The sequence below is a fragment of the Lissotriton helveticus genome, chromosome 5_1 (assembly GCF_964261635.1).
Source record: "Lissotriton helveticus chromosome 5_1, aLisHel1.1, whole genome shotgun sequence".
Lineage (NCBI taxonomy): Eukaryota > Metazoa > Chordata > Amphibia > Caudata > Salamandridae > Lissotriton > Lissotriton helveticus.
In genome coordinates this window covers 1,657,048,832-1,657,072,149 of record NC_136065.1, presented here as the reverse complement: position 1 = coordinate 1,657,072,149, position 23,318 = coordinate 1,657,048,832, and the positions used below count along the sequence as shown (strand labels likewise).

The 23,318-nt window shown below is 42.9% G+C and overlaps 1 protein-coding gene across 1 annotated transcript in view; it reads right to left on the bottom strand.

The window, feature by feature from the left end:
* The window catches only part of LOC144752753 (uncharacterized), a 29,059-nt gene extending 12,934 nt beyond the window's left edge, over nucleotides 1–16,125 (bottom strand). The window contains exon 1 of the mRNA XM_078640608.1: nucleotides 16,032–16,125. Within this exon, the coding sequence (XP_078496734.1) occupies nucleotides 16,032–16,125 (94 nt within the window). The remainder of the gene's footprint in view (nucleotides 1–16,031) is intronic.
* Nucleotides 16,126–23,318: the final 7,193 nt, after the last annotated feature.

Sequence of the window (23,318 nt, the reverse complement as noted above, 5' to 3'; positions counted from 1 at the left end):
TCAATGATCCAGACTGTGACCATCAGCAAGAGGCAGGTGAGAGATGCTGCCAGGAGGGTTATTGTCTTTGTGCTGTGCAATTTGGCAAGTTTGGAGTCGTCGCAGTGGTTCTTCGGTCGTCCGGGTTCTTCCATCACCTTCAAGAGGCTCGACGACTGGCAGGACCACATACTTTTGTCTAGCATTTCTCCTGGTAGCATTTGTAATGTTAGCTACCGTTTTGAGACTTTTGACTCAGTTAGTGGCCTGCTTGTCTGAGCACTCTCCTTTCGTCGATCTCAAATTGTACCTTTTCTTGGGTTATACCGTGGAGTCGGGAAACTCTGCCATTTCAAGTGTCTCTGTTTGTGGGTAGCAACTCAGGGCTGGTCGGTCTTTTGTCAGGAGCTCTTCTTGGCTGTTCACTTCTTCGGGGGCCGTCAGTGTCGGAGATATCTTCTTACAGTGGTGCGCATGAAGCCAGTTTCTTTTCCCTTCCACTCGCAGGGCAGTTCAGGTGGTGATCAAGACTTGCCAGGGGCCCGTCCACCTGGTTCCAAACTCTTCAAACTCTGAAAATTTCACGTCAGCACGAAGTCCCCAGGCTTGTTATCGTGTCCTGGGCCCCTGGATATGTCTGGTATGGCTTGCTGCACCTGTTGGTGGATAAGTGTTAGTTTGTTCGTTAATTTGTACAAATAGTCGGACATTAGTATGTCCGGGGACATCATTAATGGAGGTTGGCTTTGGTGCCGCCTAAATGTTCATAGGCCTGCCGAAGACTACTTCATAAGGGGTCAGTCGGTGTTTGGTTGGGGTGGAGCTCATTGACAGCATTGCCAGTGGGAGGGCATCAGGCCATTTCAATCCAGTTGTGGCGACTATTTTTGCTAGCTTCAGTTTTAGCATGGCGTTGTGTCTCTCTACCAGGCCCGCTGATTGGGGGTGGAAAACGGCATGAAACTTTTGCTTTACCCCCAACCCTTTCAGTATGTTCTGTATAACTTCTGCTACGAAGCGGGGGCCATTGTCGTTCCATAAAATTCTACAAAGGCCATATCGGGGGAAGAACTCTTTCAGTAATATCTTTGCAGTAGCTAAGGCGGTGTTGTCACGAGTGGGGTAGGCCTCCACCCATTTGCTAAAGGCGCACACGATCACTAGTACGTATTTTAGACCACAGCACCTGTCTAGCTGGATGTAATCCATCTGGAGGACTTCGAAGGGGTGATCAGGGACTCCAAACCCTCCCCGTGGTACTACGGTCCCTTTCCCTGGGTTGTGTTGCAGACATACTATGCATTGCTGTACTAGGCGTTTTGCTGATTCTGCTATCTTGCTGTTATGCCATACTCTGGTGATCAGTTCGGTCACGGGGGCAGATCCTATGTGTGCTGGTAAATGTGCCATGGTCAATATGGGGCTCAGATAGGCATTAGGTAGCAGCCATTTGTTTCCGTCTTTTGTCCTCCAGCAGCCTTCCTCGTCTCTCAGTCCCATCCGAGCCCATTCAGTCAGTTTGTCCTGTGTGCCTGTCATTTGTATGTCCCTTACAGTCGTTCTAGCATCGGTCCATTGTTCTGCTTGTGACCTGGTCGCGTACATTCGTGTCGTGGTTCTGTCCTGGGCTGTGGTTCGGGCAGTAACGTCGGCCAATGCGTTTCCATGTCCAATGAGGTCGGTCACTTTCTTATGTGCCTGGCATTTAATCACTGCTAGCTGCTTGGGGAGGAGGACTGCTTCTGTCAATGCGGAGACTAGATCCCCATGTAGGATGGGTGTGCCGTGTGAAGTCAGTAACCCTCTTTCTCTCCACAGGAGCCCAAAATGGTGAACCACCCGAAGGCGTAGTGGCTGTCGGCGTATATGTTTACTGTCGTACCAGCTGCTAAAATACATGCTTGTGTGAGGGCAATGAGCTCTGCTGCTTGGGCGGATTGTTGGGCAATGCGGGCTGTCTCTAGGATGGTTTGGGCTGTGGTGACGGCATATGCTTCTGAGGTGGTGCCATCGGGAAGTTTGATGCACGAGCCGTCTACCCATAGTTCCCCATCTGGCTCTGGAAAGGCAGTGTCTCGGAGATCTACTCTACTCTTTGTCTGTTCGTCAGTGAGAGTTACACTGTCGTGCAGTGGAGTCACACCAGGGTCATTTTCGGGTAGGGGTAACAATGTGGCTGGATTGAAAGTGGCGCATCACTTCAGAGTGATGTGTGGTGCTAGCAGGGTCAACTCGTATCCTGTCAGTCGCGCGCTAGTTAAGTGTTGGGTTTTGGTCAGGTTTAGTAGCGTGTCGACTGCATGGGGCACTAACACAGTGATTGGATTGAAGAACACTATTCCTTCACTCTGGCGTATGGATACTGCTGCGGCTGCCACAGCGCGCAAGCACGCTGGCAACGCTCTAGCTACTGGGTCGAGGGTGGCAGAGAAATATGCACAAGGGCGGTGTTTGTGACCAATTCATTGCTCTAAGATGGACAATGCACATCCCTCCCTTTCATGTGTGTAGAGGAAGAATGGTTTGGAGTAATCCGGGGTTCCTAGAACAGGTGCTGAACCAAGGGCATCTCGCAATTCTTTGAATGCTGACTGGCATTCGGGTGTCCAGGGGAAAGGTGAGGGGGTGTCTTTGGCTAGGAGGGAGAGAAGGGGTTTGACAATGAGGCTAAAGTTTGGTAACCACTGTCGGCAGAAGGAGGTGAGGCCTATCAGAGAGCGGACTTGCTTCTGATTCTTGGGATCGGGTGTTTCTAGAATTGCCTGGATCCTGTCGGGTGTGAGTTTCCTCCCTTCTTTCGATAAGAGGTGACCTAAATATATTACCTGTGGTTTGCAGAACTGCAATTTCTTTTGAGAAACTTTGTGGCCATTTTCTGCAAGGAAGCGTAGGAGTTGGATGGTGGCTGTGATGGCTAGTGGAGTGGTGTCTGCTGCTAGGAGGATATCACCTACATACTGTATCAACACCACCCCGTCTGGTAATTGAAAGGCATCTAACTGTATTTTGAGCGCCTGGCTATAGATGCTCGGGATTTCAGTGTACCCCTGGAGTGCTCGACAACATCTTTATGAGCGGGATCTTAGAGTGAATCCGAAAAGAAAGCGACTGTCTTGGTGAATGAGTATGGAGAAGAAGGCATTCTTGAGATCGATAACGGTGAAAGTGGTAGCAGTTGACAGAATTAGGGTCAGGATGGTGGTGATGTCAGAAACTACTGGGTACTGTGGTACTACTATTTTGTTGATCTTCCGCAGGTCCATGATGAAGCGGTAGGCTTTTCCATCTCCTTCTCCCTGTCTCTTTATGATCGGTAAAATAGGACTATTACAAACATTGCTCACTACCTCTTCTACCACTCCTGCCTCTACTATTGACTGTATGATTTCGCTCAAGGCTTTCTCGCCCTCTGGCGATATCTTATACTGGGGTATTTTTGGTAAGGTTGCGTCTTGTCGTATTGTCACATGTACTGGGTCAATCATCATTCGTCCTACGTCTGAATCAGCCCTACCCCACAGATGCTAGGGTGAAGTGTCTAGTAGGGATGTGTCTGTCTCAGAAATGGGATACATGTGTTCGGATGGATTATCTCTCGGTTTTTGGTGATTGTCATATAAGATGACTCATACTCCGACTGGCGAACATCTGATCGCACGGAAATGCTTCAGTAGATCGAGACCTATGATGGCGTCTGGAGTGTTGGAGGAGAGAAGGAACGTGGTGTCGATAACATTGTTTTCAAGTTTGAAGGGGATCGGTCTGGACAAAGGGTTGGTGGAGGGAGTATCGTCAAATCCTATTGAGGTTATAAGTTAGCCAGACAAGGGTGCCCTTGGAATCAGTCGTTTGGATAGCGCACTACGTGTTGCTCCTGTGTCTACCGAAAATGGCGACTCTTTGCCCAGGACCTTTGCGGTAACATAAGGGCCTTGCTGATCAACATAGAGCTCGACTGGATCCCTCCCTTGCCCCTGGCTTTCCTATGCAAAGTCATACATGTTGTCGTAATCTGTCTGTTGACACTGGTTCTGTCTAGGGCGGTCAAATGCATTCACTCTTCCTGGCCTTCCTTCGCTAGCTTCACTTGCATACCCTCTCCCACGTCCTCTTCCTCTCTGTTCATTTGTTATTTCCATTATCCTTCTGCCCCTACTAGCTCCTGATAAGGCTGAGCATTGGGATTTCCAGTGTCTGTATTCTTTGCAAAATGCGCATTGATCCTGTCCTAAGTCCTGGTGTCGTAAATATGGTGTCAATGAGTCATTTCTAGGAGGCTGTACTTTAGGGACATTCTGTTGGTATCCTCCTTTATATTGTTCCCGTCCTGTATTCACCCCTTGGAGTTGGGCTATCATTTCTCTTTCCTTCAAGTCCTTCTTTTTCTTTTCTGTGGCTCTGTCATTCTCGTTTTTCTGATGTTCATATTACTGGGCCATTTGGAGAATAGCCGCTGGCTTATAGGCTGCACAACTACTTTCGCTAGTTTTTAATTTCAGTGATACCTCCGGCACCAGTCCTTTGACGTAATTTTGCACGAATAAGTGGTGTCCGGTCGCGGTGGACATGTCCTGTCCACTGTAATTGGAGAACACTGTTTCGAATCTCGAGAAATACTCAGAGACATCCTCTTGTGGTTTCAGGTGGCACTCTGTTACTATGGACCAGCCTATCCTTTTCTCCGGTATCAGTGTTTTTACCTTCTGCACTATTTTATCAGGGAGGTCCAATATAGCTTTAACTGGTTTTTGGCCAGGATTCCAGTGTTTATCTAATGTGCTGAGTTGTTCCCAGGTATGACCGAGCAATTCTGTGTGGTCTATCCTCTTAATCTGCTTCCACACGTCGTCTGGCAAACATAACCCGAAGAACAAGTCAATGTCAGCAAGTGTCATTATTGTGGACCCCAGAGCAGTGCCTAGTTCTGTGTAAAAGGTGGTGGGATTCTTTCGCAAATCTGGAAGAGATTTACGGAACGTCAGGATGCCCTGTCTGTCCCATGGCTGATACACCCAATTGTAGACCACCCTCCCTTTAGCGTCCTGATGGTTTATGTCGTCATTAGTCCCTTGTCCCCTAGGGGGAACACAAAACGGGCGGCTTCCTTTATCGGCATCATGTTATCTAGCTTCTCTATTGGGGGTGTTACTGGCTTCGATGCCCTGTCTGTATCTATCCGCCCTTGTTCTACGAGGTGGAGGAATACTTCTAACGTGGACAAAAATAGTTCTGCTACATCGTTGTTGTTTTCGTCTCCTATGTCGACTTTTCTATAAAGAACCATTAGCCTCCCGGGTCCTACATTCTGATATTTCTCTTCATAGGCAGTAAGTGTGTAGTGGCAGAAACGCACAATGAAGAATCGTTTGTGGCTCTCGACAGAAGAATTGCATATGTCAGTCACATACTCTTCCGTTTCTCTTCTCTTCACGAGGGTTTTGACTATCTTGTTTATGTTTGCCCGCTCGTGCGTACTTAATCGTCGAACCCTGGGCAACCCTTTTTCTATTGATCCTATTTCTACTAATGCGTTCGTTGATGAGGTACTTGGTGCAAGTGGCTCGACTGGAGCGGAAACGGCTGTGGCCTCTCCGTTGGTACCTTGCTATTTTTGGTGCTGTACTATGGTATGAGTAGGGGCATAAGGAGGTAGAATGTAGATGATCGGGGGACCTAACAAGAGGTCATAATTTATTCTCTGTTTAGCCGGTAACTAGGGGTAAAGAGTTGAAGGCGTTGCAACAGGGCACTGGCCTGATATTTTCGATTCTTGTTCATTTCTATCAGTCTCTCTTTCTTTTATATCTTCCTCTAACTTTTTACGAGCTTGGTGAGCTGCTTTTCACATCTCTTTATCTAGTCTAGCTTTGTTTCTTCTCTTTCGTTGGGTTGCTTCTTTCTGCCACAGACCAAAGTTGTCAGGCATGGATGGCGTAGCTTTCTTTTTGTGGAGCGCTATTTCTAAGATTTCTATTTTGGCGAGATCAAAAGATCCCGTTAGTGGCCACTGATTTACCCGGTCCTTTCTAGTGTATTTGTGCCATAGTTTGCTATAAGCAATGATGGCTACTCCATTTTAACATACATGTCCTTGTTAGGGGTGCCTTCCGGCGGTGCTGGATGACCGACCTCTAACAAATGGTCCGGTCCAAAACAATCAAACAATTTTGAGAAGACAGGCATGACGTACAAGCGGTCAATATAAATATCTCAATAGGTCATGGACAAAGGTCCGCACTACCTGCCCTTCGCTGCCTGCAAAGAGGGAATATTCCTATTCTACGTTGTTTGCAAGCAGGGAATGTCTCAATTTCTACCAATAACTTCCAAGAGCGGAATTCTAGTAATCGAGCAAACAAATTCAATACAATCAGACAATCAGTTTTGTCATATATCACGACCTTACCCGGACCGTTATGGACAGTTTCTTCGTCATCCCCTTCCAGCGCCCGTTTGTCCTCTCACTCCAAAAATGCGGCGTTTCTGTACGGTCCCAGTCAGGACCACAGGTCACTTGAGAGAGGTCCGTTCCGAACCGGTGAAGTTCAGTTGATTGGCCGCCAGACGAGGGTCTTTTTCAGGCAGGTGCACTTCCCGATCGTTTAGATGTTCACCCCGTCGTTAGGACCTCTCTCACCGGACCCACGTGTCGCTGATGGGCCTGACGTTGGTGCGCCAATTGATGAAAAGCAGCGAGAATCCCAAGACTTTCGATGCCGCTTGGTGCAAACCACCTCTAATTCACCCTAAGATTAGCGATCAAAATAACGAGGCAGGCGCTGGAAACTGGATGGCGAAGAACCGGTTTATTTCTCCAGAGGAGAACACATCACATCAGACACCGGGGCTATCGTCAGGAGGTGCTCTAACTGCATCTCTGTGGCATGGCTTTTTATATGCTTTTTCGTCAGTTTCTTACATGGTCAAACATTCCTGGCATCAGTTTATTGCATAGTCAAATATCCTTGGAATCCCCGCCTCAAGCTAGTTCCCACACAAACTCAGCAGCAATCGTCCCTCCACCCAGATCCAACAGATGGTCGCTTTCTCGCAGCTGGACATTCCGACAGGATCTAAAACATGTGGGATCGGTCAGATCTAAGGGGTCGTGTCACTGATTAAATTCCGGCCCCTTTTTTGGTGAAGCAAGTTCTGTCGTATGTGGGTAATAAACTATGTTCACAGGGGTCGGTTAGTGCCTGGGACCAGATTGAGTGGCCAGGTGCAGGGAAGGAGGTTATCAAATGGGGCTTGCTCGTGCATGGAGGATGAAAGGATGAGCGGGTTGGGTGCGGGAAGTGACTCCGGGGCATTGTCATGTTGACAAGGTTTTACGACCCTGGTACATGTGTTCAGGCTTAGTCAGAGCGCGGGGGACAAAAGCGAGGTTGGGGTTACTCACAGATGACAAGCAGAGCATGAAATGGCCGCAATGCCTAAAATGGTTGCCGCTTACGCGCTCGCAGAGGCTTTCGCTAAACAAGATGGCGCCGGCAATGTTCATATTTGTCGTTTTATTTTCTACAGCTATTAGGGCTCAGCTAATTAGGAGCATCCTTACCACAGAGATGCATTGGAGCTAGGAGATGCATTGGAGCAAGCAGCTGCATTTTGTTTGGTGTTGCTACCCATAATATCAACAGCTGTCAGCATTAGAAGAACAACTAACCAGTACTGGATTTCAAAGTACTTTAGAGCTTTAATATTGAAACAAATCTTTGCTTTATGCATTGCTTTTTAGGTTTTGCCTCCAGAACACTTTATCTTTCTTGAAAGACCATCATGTCATCAGACCATAAACCTAAACATACATAAATACATACATGCTTTCATACATACATACATACACACATACATACATACATTAATACATCTCTATACTTCCGCACACTCATAGAGGCTTTTGAATAACCCCTTTCAGCCATTGCATACAGTGCCTTAGATGGTGTTGGGCACTGGCTCACAGTGCTAAACATCGGCGTTGTCAGCAGCCCACAGCGGAATCCAACAGGTTCTTTACTTTAGTCCCCGCTACGCTCTCTCTCTGCAGACCCCAACTCCTGGCTCATCTCCTGCCAGGCTGTTCTTCTCATGCACGTTCAGCAGGTTCCTCCCTGCAGTCCCTGCTGCTCTCCCTTTTCCTGCCAGGCTACGCCGTGCATGCGCACCTGACGGGTTCCGTCCTGTAGCTCCTGCTGCTCTCATGAACGTTACCCCATTACTTCCCCCAGAAACAATCCCCACTGCTTTCACTGTCCCCCACTGCTTTCCCTGCCCCCCACTGCTTTTCCTTCTCCAGTCGGGCCAATCCCTCTGCTCATCTGTCTTTGGAGATAATTTGAATCTGATGCAGACCTGGTTTGAATGCCAGACGTGGACATTCTCATTGAATTATGTTTGTTATTACATTGCTGAGTTTATTTTGTGTAGCTGATGCATGGTAAGAGGATCATCTGCAGGTGCACTATGAGAGCCCAGTCCCTCTTGCTGGTCCTTACTGCCTCAATATGATCTCCTGCGACAGAGATACTGAACTCACTCACTATGGTAGTAAACCCTCAGGCCTCTAGCCGGTCAAGGCAACCTGAATCTTTCTGGGATATTCATCCACTAAAGGGAACTGTTAAACTTTGTGATCATAACAATACTTAACAAAACAACCAGTCTACATTAGTTTACCATGAGATGTCTACTTCAAGGTGGTGATCTTAATTTTATAATACTGGACAGATGCTTCCCCTGCCTCCACCCATGACTCAATATGTAAGGGACAAAGAGTACCGATGAAGCACATTTTACTGTGTTTTTAGTGAGATACTTTAAAATGACCAATATATGCTTTGAAACCATTTTCCTACAATACATGTAATGGTCTTCGCTGTTCAAATCTAACAGGGTAAGGACATATGAGATATTACATGGGGTCGGCAGAGATAGTAAAGAGAATAAGATACCCTCATTGAATATTCAATGTTGTAGCAAATATAAACTAATAATGAGAAAAACCGGTTCCAGAGAAGGAAAGGGAAGGGAAGGGGAAGGGAATGGAAGGAAAGGGAAGAGAAGGGAAAAGGAAAGTGAAGGGAAGGGAAAAGGGAAGGGAGAGGAGAGGAGAGGAGGGGAGGGAGGGAGAGAGTGAAGGGAAGGGAAGGGATGGGATGGGATGTGATGGGATGGGATAGGCAATGGAATATGATTGCCAGCATACTCTGCAAACATGAAGAGAACACAAGCTCTGTCTTTCTCTGTAATGAAGATCAAGAAGCAAAGCACAATGATACATTATCTGACTTTGACTGGAGGCAACGTTTTGATATGCAGATTAAAGCACATTGATAGAAGGTCATGTACACTATCTTTACTACACTGACTGACTCAGCAAGGGATGCAGGAACTGAGTCAGGAGGCAGGAAACATAGGGGAAAATATGCCTCCAGAGGCGATGTCACAGATCTCCTGGTCCTGGTATTGGATGGGTGCATGGTGAGTGTGGGCCACTTAGAAGCTCTATGAGATCAAGTATAGGCAAGGAACTGGCAGAGCGCCTTCAGTAGGAGAATTTACTCAATCATGTCAATGCACAAGACACAAAACTGTAATCTTGTACCAAATACACACCAGCCTCCAAGAGCTTGTACCAACCAAGGCATTTAGATATTGAACAGCAGAAATATTATTGATCATTAGACGGTTAGAGCATTGGGCATTACAATTTGTCAGGTTCTTGATAGCAGAGGGATCTGGAGGGATCCATGCAGATGACAGGATATTTATTTTTTATCTCTATCATGGGGTCAGCGGAAACCTTTAACCACGAGATCTTATACTTGGTCATCAACAGTGCTTAGTCTGTTAACAAATATGCAGTCAGTGTTAATTAATCATGTCTGCCCAGTGGAGGATTCAACATGAACAGTTTGGGGTTTTTACTCATCAAGAAAATAATCCCTGAATTTTGATATGGTAAATCTATGCATAATCTGAGAATGTATTTATTTACAGAGTTTTGTATAGTCCAGACCAGGCGTCAGGGGTGTTGGAGTGCTGTACAGCAGATTGAATTACACAGATAGTGCATACAATTCAGGAAGGAGCCAGGGGAGAAAATTTACATTAGCACGCAAACTGGATGAAAAGGCGAGGGATCACAACGAACATCTAAAACAACATGGTGAGAAAAATATAGGGAGAGCCATCACATAGGGTGACTATGATTAAGCATAATAATGGATGAATATGTTGAAGACAAAGCACCAGTGCCATCATGCATGCTGAGATTTGAAAACACATGTTGCACTTTCTGGAATGAGAACCATATGATGAACACATGCAGTTGGTGGCGATTCAGAAAGGTTTGAACTTAGCCTGGGTCATTTGTGGGCCTTCGTACTGGTTAAATGGTGTTTATTCTTTTTCTAGGAAGGTTTTGAGCACCTTTTAAAAAAATGTTCAGATAAGAAGCATTCCAGATGGATAGTAGCAGTGAGTTCCTCTGTACTGTTTCAGAAAACACTTACTTAAGAGTCTTGGGTGACTCTAGGTGTAGAGAGATGTTGCTCCTAGCGTTTTTTTCCAGTGCTTCCAAAGATCTGGAACTTTGAGGTAAGGGAGCATGTTTAGGTACATTCCTTTCTTAGTTATACACCAAATCTTATTTAACATCTGAGTTATAGGGAGAAGCATTTTAGGTCATTGAGCACTGGTGAAATAGTTGTTTGCAGCCTGTTTTTGCCACTAGTGGTAGATCTGCATAGAAGATTGCTTTGACTGGTGCCAACCATGATGTGGGTATGCCTTTTCAAATTGCATAGATATGTATACCCTCTAAATAGGACAGTCAAGACATATGCCCCTTTAAATGAGGTCATACAATTGTGTCATGAGACATTATCATTGATTAGGTCCAAGCATTTTATATATCCTGGAGAGCGAGTTCACTCTGCCATACAGCTGAGTGCAATCAGTGTGTTGGTAGAAATGAATGCCCAAGTTAGTAAGGAGTTCACCCAGGAAATCCAAAGTAAACAGCATTGGAGCAAGGATGCGTCCCTGAGGAACACCATCATGTGTGGTAAAAGAATAGTGATTATCCGTGCTGATTTCTATTTTCTGTTTGAGAGATAAGAAGTGACCTATTTTAGTACCAGGTCCTCTAAGCCGAGTTTAGGGTGGCAACAAAATTGTTATGGTTGATATAGTCAAATGCCACAGATAGGTAACTTTGGATTAGGAGGCATGACTCACCTCAGTCCGGGTCTGACACCTTTTTTGAAGTCTCCAAGAAGGTTGTTTTTAGTTTCTGCAGTTTGATTGCTGCACAGTGTTACAGTATTTTATCAGGAACAGGGGATTGGTGATCGGTCAGCAGGTATTGGCCTCAAGGTCATGGCCTGACTTTATTTTAAAAGGGGTCCTACAAAACCTGCTTTGAAATAGAACAATACCATGCTTCAGAGAGACATTTATGATTTTGAGCAAAGCAGAGGTTAAGCTTGAGCTTGTATTTTTGTGAGAAGATCAGGGATACAGTCACCCCGGTGGGGGAGAGGGGAAGGGAGGTTGGTAGTTGTGATCACCTTTGCAAGGGATGCCCTAGCAATTGGTTTCAAATTTGAACAGCTTAAGTTTTTCTCTTCATGTTGGTACTCTGGCTTTTGAAGAAACATTCACATATTATTGTTTCGGACGCGGTCCATCCATTGTTCTATAAACTTTGAGTTTAAAAGAAGAAACCTTAAAAATGTAATACTTAAGGTGTTTTATTTGGGCTAGCACACTAAGATAACAACTTCAGAGTGAGATGAAAGCAAAAGGATTTCTTCATTTTCAAGTGCAGGTCAGATATAGATGTTTTCTTGAGGACTTTCAAAAGCCAATGTTCATGAGCGGTTCAAAGGTCAAGTTTAACATTTGGGGTGGTCCGTTTACTGTGTGAGGTGATAAGTCTGGCATTTTCTGTTCATGTTCAAGGGTCGAATATTGGCAGTTGATTTGCAAAGGTCAAAGTTCACAGGTAATCAAGGATCAAGCATCACAGTTTGTGAGTAGTGGAACAAGATATTGTGTAGCCTTTTTAGACTAAGACTAAACAGATCTTTTCTCTTCTGTGATACGTTTAAATGCTATAATTCCAGGGTTGTTATGCTTATACTTCAGGTGATGACTGCCTTGACTCCTTCTTTTCTAGGTGAAAATATGTGATGGAGGCTTCACACATGGCTTTCAAATTTCATGTGTGGCCAAAATCAATGACCACATTCTGTCTTGGATTTTGTTTGCTGAAGTGAAAGGGTGGCTACTTCTTCAGGTTTGTCAAGAAGACAAAGGAGGTGGATATCTAAAACCGTGGCAGCTGGAGGTTGCTAATTTGGTTTCCAGTCCCTGGCAATGAGAAGCAAGAGCAATGACTTGCGTAGAACCTTCATTTCACCTGTGGAAATAATGGGTTGGGATTTAGATAGTGATATGTACAGCATTTTTTTAGTCAAAATTAAAAACATTGCTTTTTTCTCATCTTCTTTCTATAATAAGCCCTGCCTTATGATCTGGTTCTACCTGAAAAACATTAAACATCTATTCATTCGAGAGATTGTTAATGTAATGGAGTACTGTGAAAGTATATTCTCCCAGAAATGAATTGACTATGAGCGAAACTTAATTTAAAAAATCAAATTTATATATTTCCTCCAAATAATTTAATTTGTTTTGTCTCCACATTTTACACCAGCTTTAACGACTAATGGACAATGATTAATTAGCAACCAAATGTAGATTCACAACTGAAAGGTTTTTATATTACATTTTCATTTAAGATTCCAAGTTCATTTAACGATCAGTGGCCTACCTGTTACCCAGAAACTGTGGGCCATATTATCAAGACTGGGAGATAAAATTATCGACGCTTTATCGACAGGAAGCTGCCGCTAAAGTGGTGATAATGGGCTTGATAATATGCCCTAGAGAATTCCCTTAGAAGCCCAGGTTAGACATGGGAATTCACTAGGGCATATTATCAAGCCCATTATCGCCACTTGAGCAGCAGTTTCCTGCCAATAAAGCGGCAATAATTTTAATTCCCAGTCTTGATAATCCGCCCCTAAGATTTAATACAATTTACTTACAATCTTCATTTTTGTATTTTAGGATTATTTTATTACTTTCTACCAATCTTCTTTTATTCTTAATCTACGTTTATTATTTCAGAAAAAAAACCTCCAGCTATTTTTTAATGTGAAGGTATATTTCCTCTGATTTACAGTCCCATTCTCACTACATAATCATTTTCACCATTTGCATCTGTTTAGATTATTATAAAATTATAATACTTACCATTAGTTTATCAATCAAATATGCACATAGACAAACTATGTTTTTTGTGTATATGAGTTTTGTATATATGTATGTATGTGGTATTTGTACAGAGTGAATCTAGCTGAAAGGGCAACTCAGTGATGTACCAGGTTAAATGCAAGCATAGCGTCAAAGAGTGATTGGAGAGGTAGTTGGTTATTGTGGTGTTATGCATATTAAATATATGGTTTGTATTGCATATATGCCTCCCTCACGAAATCCAAACAAAACTTAGGTATGTTGTGCAAATGTTCACAATAAAGGATTCACCCTATTTTGCATGCCTTAATGATTAATAATCCTTCTTCTCTCCCAGACTCACCTTGAGGAAAGTCACTGTAGAGCTGTAAAAGAGGCTGAAAATGAAGAGAACTAGGAAAGTTGCCCAAAGACCATCTCCACTTTGAGGTTTCTCTATCTCCAAATGGTCATCATCCTCCACGTACATGCAAACGTTGGGTGCTACAATGACACAGGCATTAATCAGTTCTATGTTGAAACTACTTTTAAAACTATGCAGTTAGGTTTAAACTGAGATAAAGTCTCACTATCCAATTAAGTAGAGCCCGGCAAAGTTTCAAGTCACTCTGAATTTCAAATTTGATGTTGTACAATCATTTTAGCATTTTATTTAGTTTTACATTAACTGCTTTACATTTTTTACTTTTGTACAGTGTTGCTTAATGTGTTTACTTGATTAAAGGTTTCAGTGTACATTTCATCTTTAGAGTATCTTGTGCCATAATGTCGAAGTGATTCTTATTTAGCTTGAATTTAATCATATAGAGGACTATTCACAAAGGCATTTATGAGTATGTGAAATAGTACTACATTGTCACTACTTTACATACTAAAAATGCCTTTGTGATTCAACTCCATATTCACATGTTTGAATTCCGTTATTGTACGGTTTCTACACAAAGAGCCATCATGAACCCAAACATGGGATAAAGAAATAGATAGCGATTTACATTGTTTACACTACAAGACATAAAGTGCCTTTGGTTGACAGTTATGTTACCGCTTTGTACTTTTAGAAATGTCAAATTTTGGGAAATTGTTGGTGTACTGAACTTCAACTATGGAGAAACAAAGTTAAGGCTTCATGCTGCACTAGATGACAAGCTCATCATCTCCCGTGGCTCCTGGCACAAACATAGTCTGAATACCATCAAACTGGAGAAGAAGAAGCACAAAAAAGAAGAAAAAAACAAGGCAACATTCCTACTCCATCAATCTATCAGTACCATCCCAATCCTGTCCCAATTTAGGAAGCAACTGAATACAACATTACATCAATGCGCGGTAAAAGTCCACTTCCACTCTAAGAATCCAGGGACCCTTTTAATCCCCAACTGAGTGAACCACTCACTGCCTTTGTCCATGAACAGTGCTCCACCGTCTTCCAGCTACGGTGATGCTATACAATACCACATGCATGCGTACATGGTGAGGAGGGTGTTACAGTGACATGTGGTTGTAAAATTATCAGCTGATAGATTCTTAGCGGTAAATGCAATAGGTCACTAGAGCCAGGATTACCAGCGGTGGTACAAACTAAAACCCTATCAGACCAAGTACATCTTCAGAGAATCCTTGAATCTGAGAAAGTTTTCATTGACGCAAAATGATAAAGAGATCAAGTTCCAAAAGAAGGGTGTTTTACTATGAATGTATCTGATACCAAAATGTTTGTTTTTCTCTCAATGTATTCTGTGTCCATTTTGAGAACCTGACATCAAGGGCTGGGTTGGATTGGAAAACAATAAAGCAAAATAAGGACGGTTGATACATTTCCCCTTAATAGACCAAGGAGGCTCGACCCAACTATTGTACATAGTGTGAAATGCTACTCTGGTCACTGCACATTACTAAGGAATCACATAAAGAAGTTTGTATCAACTGTATCAGGTGATACCTTCTAATCATTTCATTTCAAATGTACAATCATTAAAAGCCTCCATCACTCAAAAAAGTTAACTTGATGGTCAAAACCTTTGCTGGTAACAACCAGTGTTTTATGTAAATCAAATCAAAATGGTAAGAAATAATGAAAGAGAAGGTGAATAGAAACATAACTTAAGATATTAAAAGAAATACAAATGGGACAACCACAATGGCAAAAAATTGATGAGGGGTATTAAAACCAGTAACATAAATTAGCTGTGCAGTTTTCATTGTTGCTTTTGAAACCAAAGTACAACATACCCTAATGGGAAGCTGTCAGTTCTGGTTTTTTTATAGTCCAAAAAGAGGTGAAAAGTTTGCCAGTGTTTATGTTACTGTTCTCCTGCTTTTAATGTACTTGCGCTAGATGAAACAAAGCATAGTGGTCATTTAGCTGGTATGAGAGACATTCCATGAGAAAAATGTATCCTTAGTAAATAGGGACATATGTGATTATCCGGACTCTCACTTTAAATATTATTATTTTGATTATTCAATGCTTTTAATGGTTCTGTATTTTAATTGGAATGACAAACAGTTAGCACCATGTACAGCTGAAGTATACTTCTGCATTTGACTGAATAGTATAAACATATGACCAAGCAGATGTAATCTTTCACAGTGGTTGGCTTGTAAGGATTCAGCCAGTTGGTGAAGTACAGTGTTGCCTGTCAATGATGGGCATAGTAACGAGGGCCGAAGATCTTAAATTTCTTTGTTTGACCAGGAGCCAACCAGGATGGGGGAACGTTTACCATTGAAGTTTACTTCAGGTTGAAGCGAGCCTCCTAATTTTGCTCTTTTTGAATTGCTGTTGTAGTATTCGCAGGAAGATCTCGAAATAGCCATTTCCATTTGTTAACTGTGAATATCTCTATAGCAAGAATGGGGGTGAAGGATTACTCAAGAAGCAGATAAGAATGGGTTCCTTGGGGGATGAGTAGATGGTGAATTTTTTTGTGACAATGTTAATCTAGTAATATTTTAACCATGGGCAGTGGCAGACCCATTTGTAAGAGGGCAGTCAAATAGCAATATGGCAGCGGCGCTCCAAACAAACAGCAGCATTTAAGTTTTTGAATAATTAAGACAAACGCAGTTATAGTTGATCCAGCTTTGGCCACTTGGGAGACAGTCCATGCCTTACTGCCAATCACTTGAATTGTAACAAACTTTGCTATTAATTTGGGGATTGAAGCAGTCAAGGATGTGTCTGGGGGTACCATGTAGACAGTTAAGAAGGTTGGTACTAAAGTAAAAAAAAGTAAACAACCTGCTGGTATCTACTAAGTCAGGTTCCCCGACAGACCATTGCTCCCCCTCAACATTTCACCTGGCCTCAGACAATATGAGCACCCATTTTGCTCCACTCCTAAACAATGTGATCATGTCAGGGATTTTCCCCCGTCCTGGAAGAAAGCCTGTATTAGGCCCATTTTGAAGAAACCCTCTCTAGAACCCAACAAAATAAAAATTTACCATCCTATATCCTGCCTCCTGCTCGCGGCCAAACATTTTAGAAAAGTCGGTCAATAAAGAATTAACCTGCTACCTGGACTCTAGATTCCAATGACCTCCTAGATTCCACCCAACATGGCTTCAGAACAGAATGTGCTTTGATTATGGCTACTGAACAGCTGGATGGTGGGGGGGGGGAGAGCTGTCCTTATCCTGCTTGACCCATCAGCTGCATTTGATACCGTTAACCATTCGGTAGTAACGCAGCGGCTAAAGGCAATAGGAATTAAAGAGATGCCTCTAACAATACTCCCCTCTTTCCTTACCTCGAGGGAGCAGATGGTGTGATGGGACAACTTTAAATCAGAGAGGTTCTCCCTCCTATGTGGATTACCGCAAGGTTCAGCACTTTCACCAACCTTGTTTAACATCTACGCGCATAGTTTCTCGTTGGTTTCTTATGCCGACAATATCTATCTCTTCGAGTGTAGAAACTGTGGTTGAGAGTTTTGATAACTGCCTGAAGCACATAATGGGATGGATGAATATGAGTTTTCTTAAATTGAACACAGATAAAACGGACGTCATAGAGTTTGGAAAAGGTCCATAGCTATGGAATCAATTATGGTGGCCAACAGAGGCAGGTAGTTGCCCCCATCCATCTGTAAAGACTAGGAACTTGGGAGTTATGTTTGATGACCAATTAAACTTTGCAGCCCAGATCAACCTCCTGACTTCCTCATGTTCCTTTTTACTAAAGATTCTGTACAAAAGTCTGCCTTTTATTCCCCAAGATCTTAGGAAAAATTTATTAGCTGTATTAATTCTCTTGAAAATTAACTATGGCAATGCGCTGTTCCTGGGCATTCACAAGCGGCAATTAGTAAAACTTCAGGCTCTACAGAACCCAGCAGCGTGGGTGTTGCTTAAGGTTCCCAAAAATTCAAGATTCTATGCCTGGTACACAAAGCACTGTATGGCTGGGGAGCGTGGACATGCAGAAACTCCTTCTATGGCACTCCCCGCTGCGGGATCTCAGATATGCTAACACAGGACTAGTTCAGGTCCTCAAAACTCAAAGGGCCATATGGGGGAGAAGAAGTCTATCCTCTCAGGAGGCTAAACTCTGGAACGAGTTGCTGGTCATTACTAGGTTACAACCTAATAGACTGCAGTTTAGGAAAATGATCAAGACATGGCTATTTCCCTCAAAGTGAAATACTATCTTTCCCCTGAAACAGCACGCGTTACATGTTACATTTAGCGCCGAGATGCCGCAGCATTCATGCGCTCTAAAAATTCTTTACTTACTAATACTAATACTTATCATTGAGGGTCATCACAGGTGATTTCCACAGATATAAAATGTTTCAGGCCAAATTTACATGAAAGGGCTTCAAACACAAATGAGAGGTAAAATATGGGAAGGCCCCTTATCTTAGCCACCATATGTGGCCTACCATGTGTTATACTGTGTAGAGGTTAATAATAAACAGCCATATGTCCCCTGGATCACAACAAGTTAGCAGATTTTCTCTGATTCTCATAATGGGAGTCCCAGTCACTCATGGAAACCTGAGCTAGGACTAGAAGTCAGGCAAGAGGATTGTTCCTTTCCAGATGACCTGAGAATTGGTTGTTTACTACAATCTAAAGAGCTCTGGCTAAGAAGGGGAGCTGGATATTGGCGAGTAGTAGTTGTGGGCATAACTCGAGGAATTTGCTGGAGCGTAATTATGCAAAAATACAGACAAATTATGTGAGATTACACCGAATTATGTGAAGAGCATAACCCAGCATTTAGCAATAATTCCTTATCGCACAATGTACCCTCCTGTTTATATAAGCCCTCAGCATGCATTTTGGGATAAGAAAACAGCGGTAACTGCAGCATAACACAAACAGCAGCAGACAACAGCCACCCGTGTTCTGATACCTTGCTCTTGCATTTGTCCCTCAAGTTTGTCAGAGTTAGGCGAGTGCGGGTATAATTGTGTAAATTTCAGTCATTTTGCACCACAACAGTAACGCGAAATTACTGACATTACAGATATTACTCCAGTGTAATTACATTTTCACCCAGGCCTAATGAGTAGTTGGTCAGCTACTTATTTATCTGCATAAATCTTCTTCAATAAATACGATACTAGTGCTTGTTTGGGATTGTGCTAAACTTCGTGGGTTAAAGGAAACATTAACAAGTTACTGGTGATTGATGGAGGAACCGGGTGGCTTGGCATGAGTTTGAAATGACAGCTAGGGTGTGGGGTATTTGAGTCTGTTGCAAATAGGCTGCTAGTGTTGTTCTCCAGCCTCTCTATTGAATGTCAGGATCTTGATGCCCTTCCTAGTATAATAAGCATTTGTCTACATGGCCCTCCACACTAGATACAGCAAGCTCCTTCCCTCCACCTCTTCAAGATGGAACTGAATACTTTTTGTCTTCCAAATTGGACCATTCAGTTGGTGGATGCGAGCTGCCATTTTCCCCTGTCTTGCTGACAGAAGCATGTTTCTTTGTAGCATAGCACAAATTTAGTGAAATGCATACAATGGTGAGATACATATGAGCTTTATAAAGAATGCATGATCCACCCATGATCTTGATAGATCGAAACCACCATGGGGGTGCTTGTGTTCCCATCTAGAGGGGACCTTCCCTAGTAGTATGGCCAGACCAAGTATGATTGTTATTGACTAAACTGTGTCTGGAGTGACACAGTGGGCAAAACATGATGCAGCTGAGTAACTACAGTTCCAGAGACTAATTCTGGCTTTCTACCCATCCCCATTTTATTGTTCTAAGTCAGACTTTCTAACTGTGATGGCATACCCAGCCATAGTGTCTTGCTCACTTTAAGATAGGACTAATAGAGTACCTCATGATGAGCCAAACAAGGCTGAAAACAGCCTGAGATTGTTAATATTTCTGTCTAGAAGAGATCTGACCTACTAACCATGGATGGACTGTGTGCTTTGGAACCGGATCAAATTGGATTTGCCCATTAGAGAGGCGTAGTAGGAAAATGCAAACAGTAAAATGGAATGGAGCCTTGAGTAATCACCTGTGGCTAAGATTAATTTAAACATTCCAACCAGTCCTTTTTTTTGTCTATGATCTATATGTAAACACATGTCTCCATGAGACACCACCAACTTTAGAAAAACATGTATAAAATGGGTGTGGCATCTTGACACTAAATTCATGGCTGACAAGCACATTTCTTCAAATACAACTCAGACGATTTAGAAAAGCACTTTATAATGGCCCTACAATGGGGGTTGACAATTGTGTGTCTGTCCCTATTACCTATGATTTTAGAGACACGTGTCTTTGTAAGCTGATGACTTCCAAAATGCACAAGTCTTCTGGACTTTTTGAGGAGCTTCACTCATCTTAATGATGTCTTTTATAAGAGAACGGATGCTCATTGCCTTACAGTATGGTGTGTTCTCCATCCTGCAAATCTGATTATTGAGAAAGACATGCGTTCAAGGTTTATTGATGACTTTTAAATAACTAAGCAGCATTAAGAATCCACCATTAGTCAAAGAGAGGCATGTGTGTCTATAGTCCGTCCATAAAATTAAGATAAACGGCATCTTCATAACCCTAGCATTACCTCTGGAAATTATATGCATCTTACTTCTACGATTTTTATTTTTCTTTAAAGAACTTTCCTTCGTGACCTGGTCATGATTCTCACAGAAGCACGTGCCTTAATGATGGTCACATTACTTTAAGAGAAATATACTTACATGACCCTACAATGAATTTTGAGAAGCATATGTCCTAATGATCCTACCACTAATTGAGAGAAGCTTATGACTTCATAACCTGCACCTGATCTGTAGAGAAACACTTCTTAAGTGAAGCTACCACAACAATCTAAGAAGCTGGTGTCTTCATGAGCAACTTATAAGTTTTAGTAAAACAAATGTTATTGAGTCCTTGAGGTCTTACTGTGAAATTTAGAGAAGCACATGTTGTCACAATGATTTTTAAAATCGCGAATGTTGTCATGAGCCTACCACAACTTTTAAGACACCCGGTGTATTGACATGGGTTTTGAAATTTAAAGTAACCATATGGTTTTATGTCTTGCCCATGATCTTAAAAAAACAAACATCTTCATGTCCATAACATAACTTTAAAGCATATTTCTTGAGAACCTATACGAATCAAAGAAATGTATGTGTAGGCATGACTCATCTATACATTTTACAGATGCATATGTCATCACAGTATTTTAAAACCTGCCTTTATGATCTTGGCATGAATTTTTCGTAAGCGTGTGTGCATCAAAGCTGAGGCATTTTTTTCGTAATCCTGCATGAATTTTACAGTAAAATATGCCATCATTATATTTTAAAGCCTTCTGATGCACGCGTCTTCGTGACCCTATATACATTTTACAGAAGCATGTGTGTTTACAACCAGCTCTTGACACGTAGAGAAGTGTGAATTCCCCTGACAACCCCCTGGCATTTAGTGGAACTTAGTTCTTTGCAACAGACGCATAGCTTTAAAGGAAGTAAATGTTTGTGATTTTAGAAAGTGATTGGTTTATATAATGACAGAGAATCCTGGAAAGGAGCACTCATATACAGACCTCCAGAAAATAAAACCCATTTCGCGACCCATCTACTAGAAATGCTGGCCCCCCACGTCATAGCAAGTACAAATTTCCTCTATTAGGAGATTTCAATTATCATATGGAACTGCAGCAGGACACTTACACCTCCGAACTAATGGACAATATTAAGGCAATGGACCTGACCCTATTAGAAACCGGTCCGACCCACATGGCAGGTCACACCCTAGACTTCCTTTGCACCAATTCGCAGGCAGTTCAAATTGTGGAACTCTACCCAATCCTTTGGTCTGACCAAATGATAATAAAATTCAATATCCGAGTTGATTCGATAAAATCCACTCACTCGAAAAATGTAAAAATGAGCAGGCCCTGGAACAAAATAAATCCAAACTCCTTTGCTAGTACCTTCATGCCTCCCCCCATAACCCTCAACTCTGACCCAGACAAGGTGGCAAAGGACCTAGACAAAGCAATTACGATGGCTTTGGATCATATCGCCCCAATACAGCAAACTAAATGCCCAAATATAACATCCCCTTGGTTTACACCAGACCTTAAAACAAAGAAACAGGCTATGATGTGCACTGAGCGCAAATGGAGGAAAACAAAGGAGCCTCTGGATAAACAGCTCTACAAATCTGCACATAAAGACTACATGAATCACCTAGCCGTAGCGAAGAAAGCCTATCTAGGTACTAGAATAGTACTGGCTGGCAACTCTTATAAAGAACTATATTCCATAGTAAAGGAATTCTCTAAACCCTCCTCCTGCCAACCATCTACCACCGACTCCCAAGAATGGGCGGACAGGCTCTCCGCCTACTTTAAGGATAAAATTGATACAATCCATAAAGGCTATCATAGAGAGACTGATTCCTCTAACACCAAGGACACTCTCTTATGTCCATCCAATCTGCCTACCCTGGAAGCCTCATCCCTGCCTAAACCCCTTCTCGAATTCCACACTGTAACGGCGGGAGAAGTCATAGATAAATTTAAAAAAGTAAAATCAGGTTCCCCTAGTGATCCCGCTTCTGCTCAGATCTTGGCAAAAATAGCCCCAGCCATGATGACTGAAATAACGGCACTCTATAATCTATCAATAGCCCAAGCCATCTTTCCAGAGTCCTGGAAAGAAGCTACTGTAAGACCCATTTTAAAAAAGAACAATGCTGACCCGGAGCAACCATTAAACTACCGTCCTATCTCTCTTTTGCCACTCTTCGGCAAAATAATGGAAGCACTAATCAACACCCAACTAACTAAACATCTAGAGGACAACATGCTACTGGACTCCACCCAATCGGGGTTTAGAGCTTGCCATAGCACCGAGACTGCTCTCCTGGAGGTTGTAGATAACATCCGGCTGTCCCTGGACGCCAAGCAATCGGCCATCCTAATCTTACTCGACCTGTCGGCGGCCTTCGACACCATCTCTCACAGCGTCCTACTAAAGCGGCTAACTGAGATTGGTGTCGAGGGTCAAGCTCACAGATGGATTCAGAGCTATCTGACAGGCAGACGATCGAAGGTAAAATTAGGCCCCTTCTCCTCATCTTATGTGGATAATGATAGAGGTGTTCCGCAGGGCTCGATCTTGAGCCCAACCTTATTTAACATATACCTATCACCTCTAGCTAAAATAATCAAAGCTTACGGCTTTGAGACGGTATCCTACGCCGACGATACCCAGATCCTCATAACCCTAGGACCAAACCACTCAGATGTCAAAGGGAGCTTCCAACAGTGCATGATCTCCACCCAAGAATGGATGAGTACCAACCACTTAATGCTAAATGCCGTGAAAACGGAAATTTTGCTATTTGGCAAGGCCAATAAAATCTGGTCGGAAGAATGGTGGCCATCGTCCCTAGGCCCCTGCCCAGCTCCAAAAAAGTCTGCTAGAAACCTGGGTATCATCATCGATGACAAGCTGACTCTGTCCCAACACATAAATAAAGTGGTTCATACCTGCATTGGGCAGAT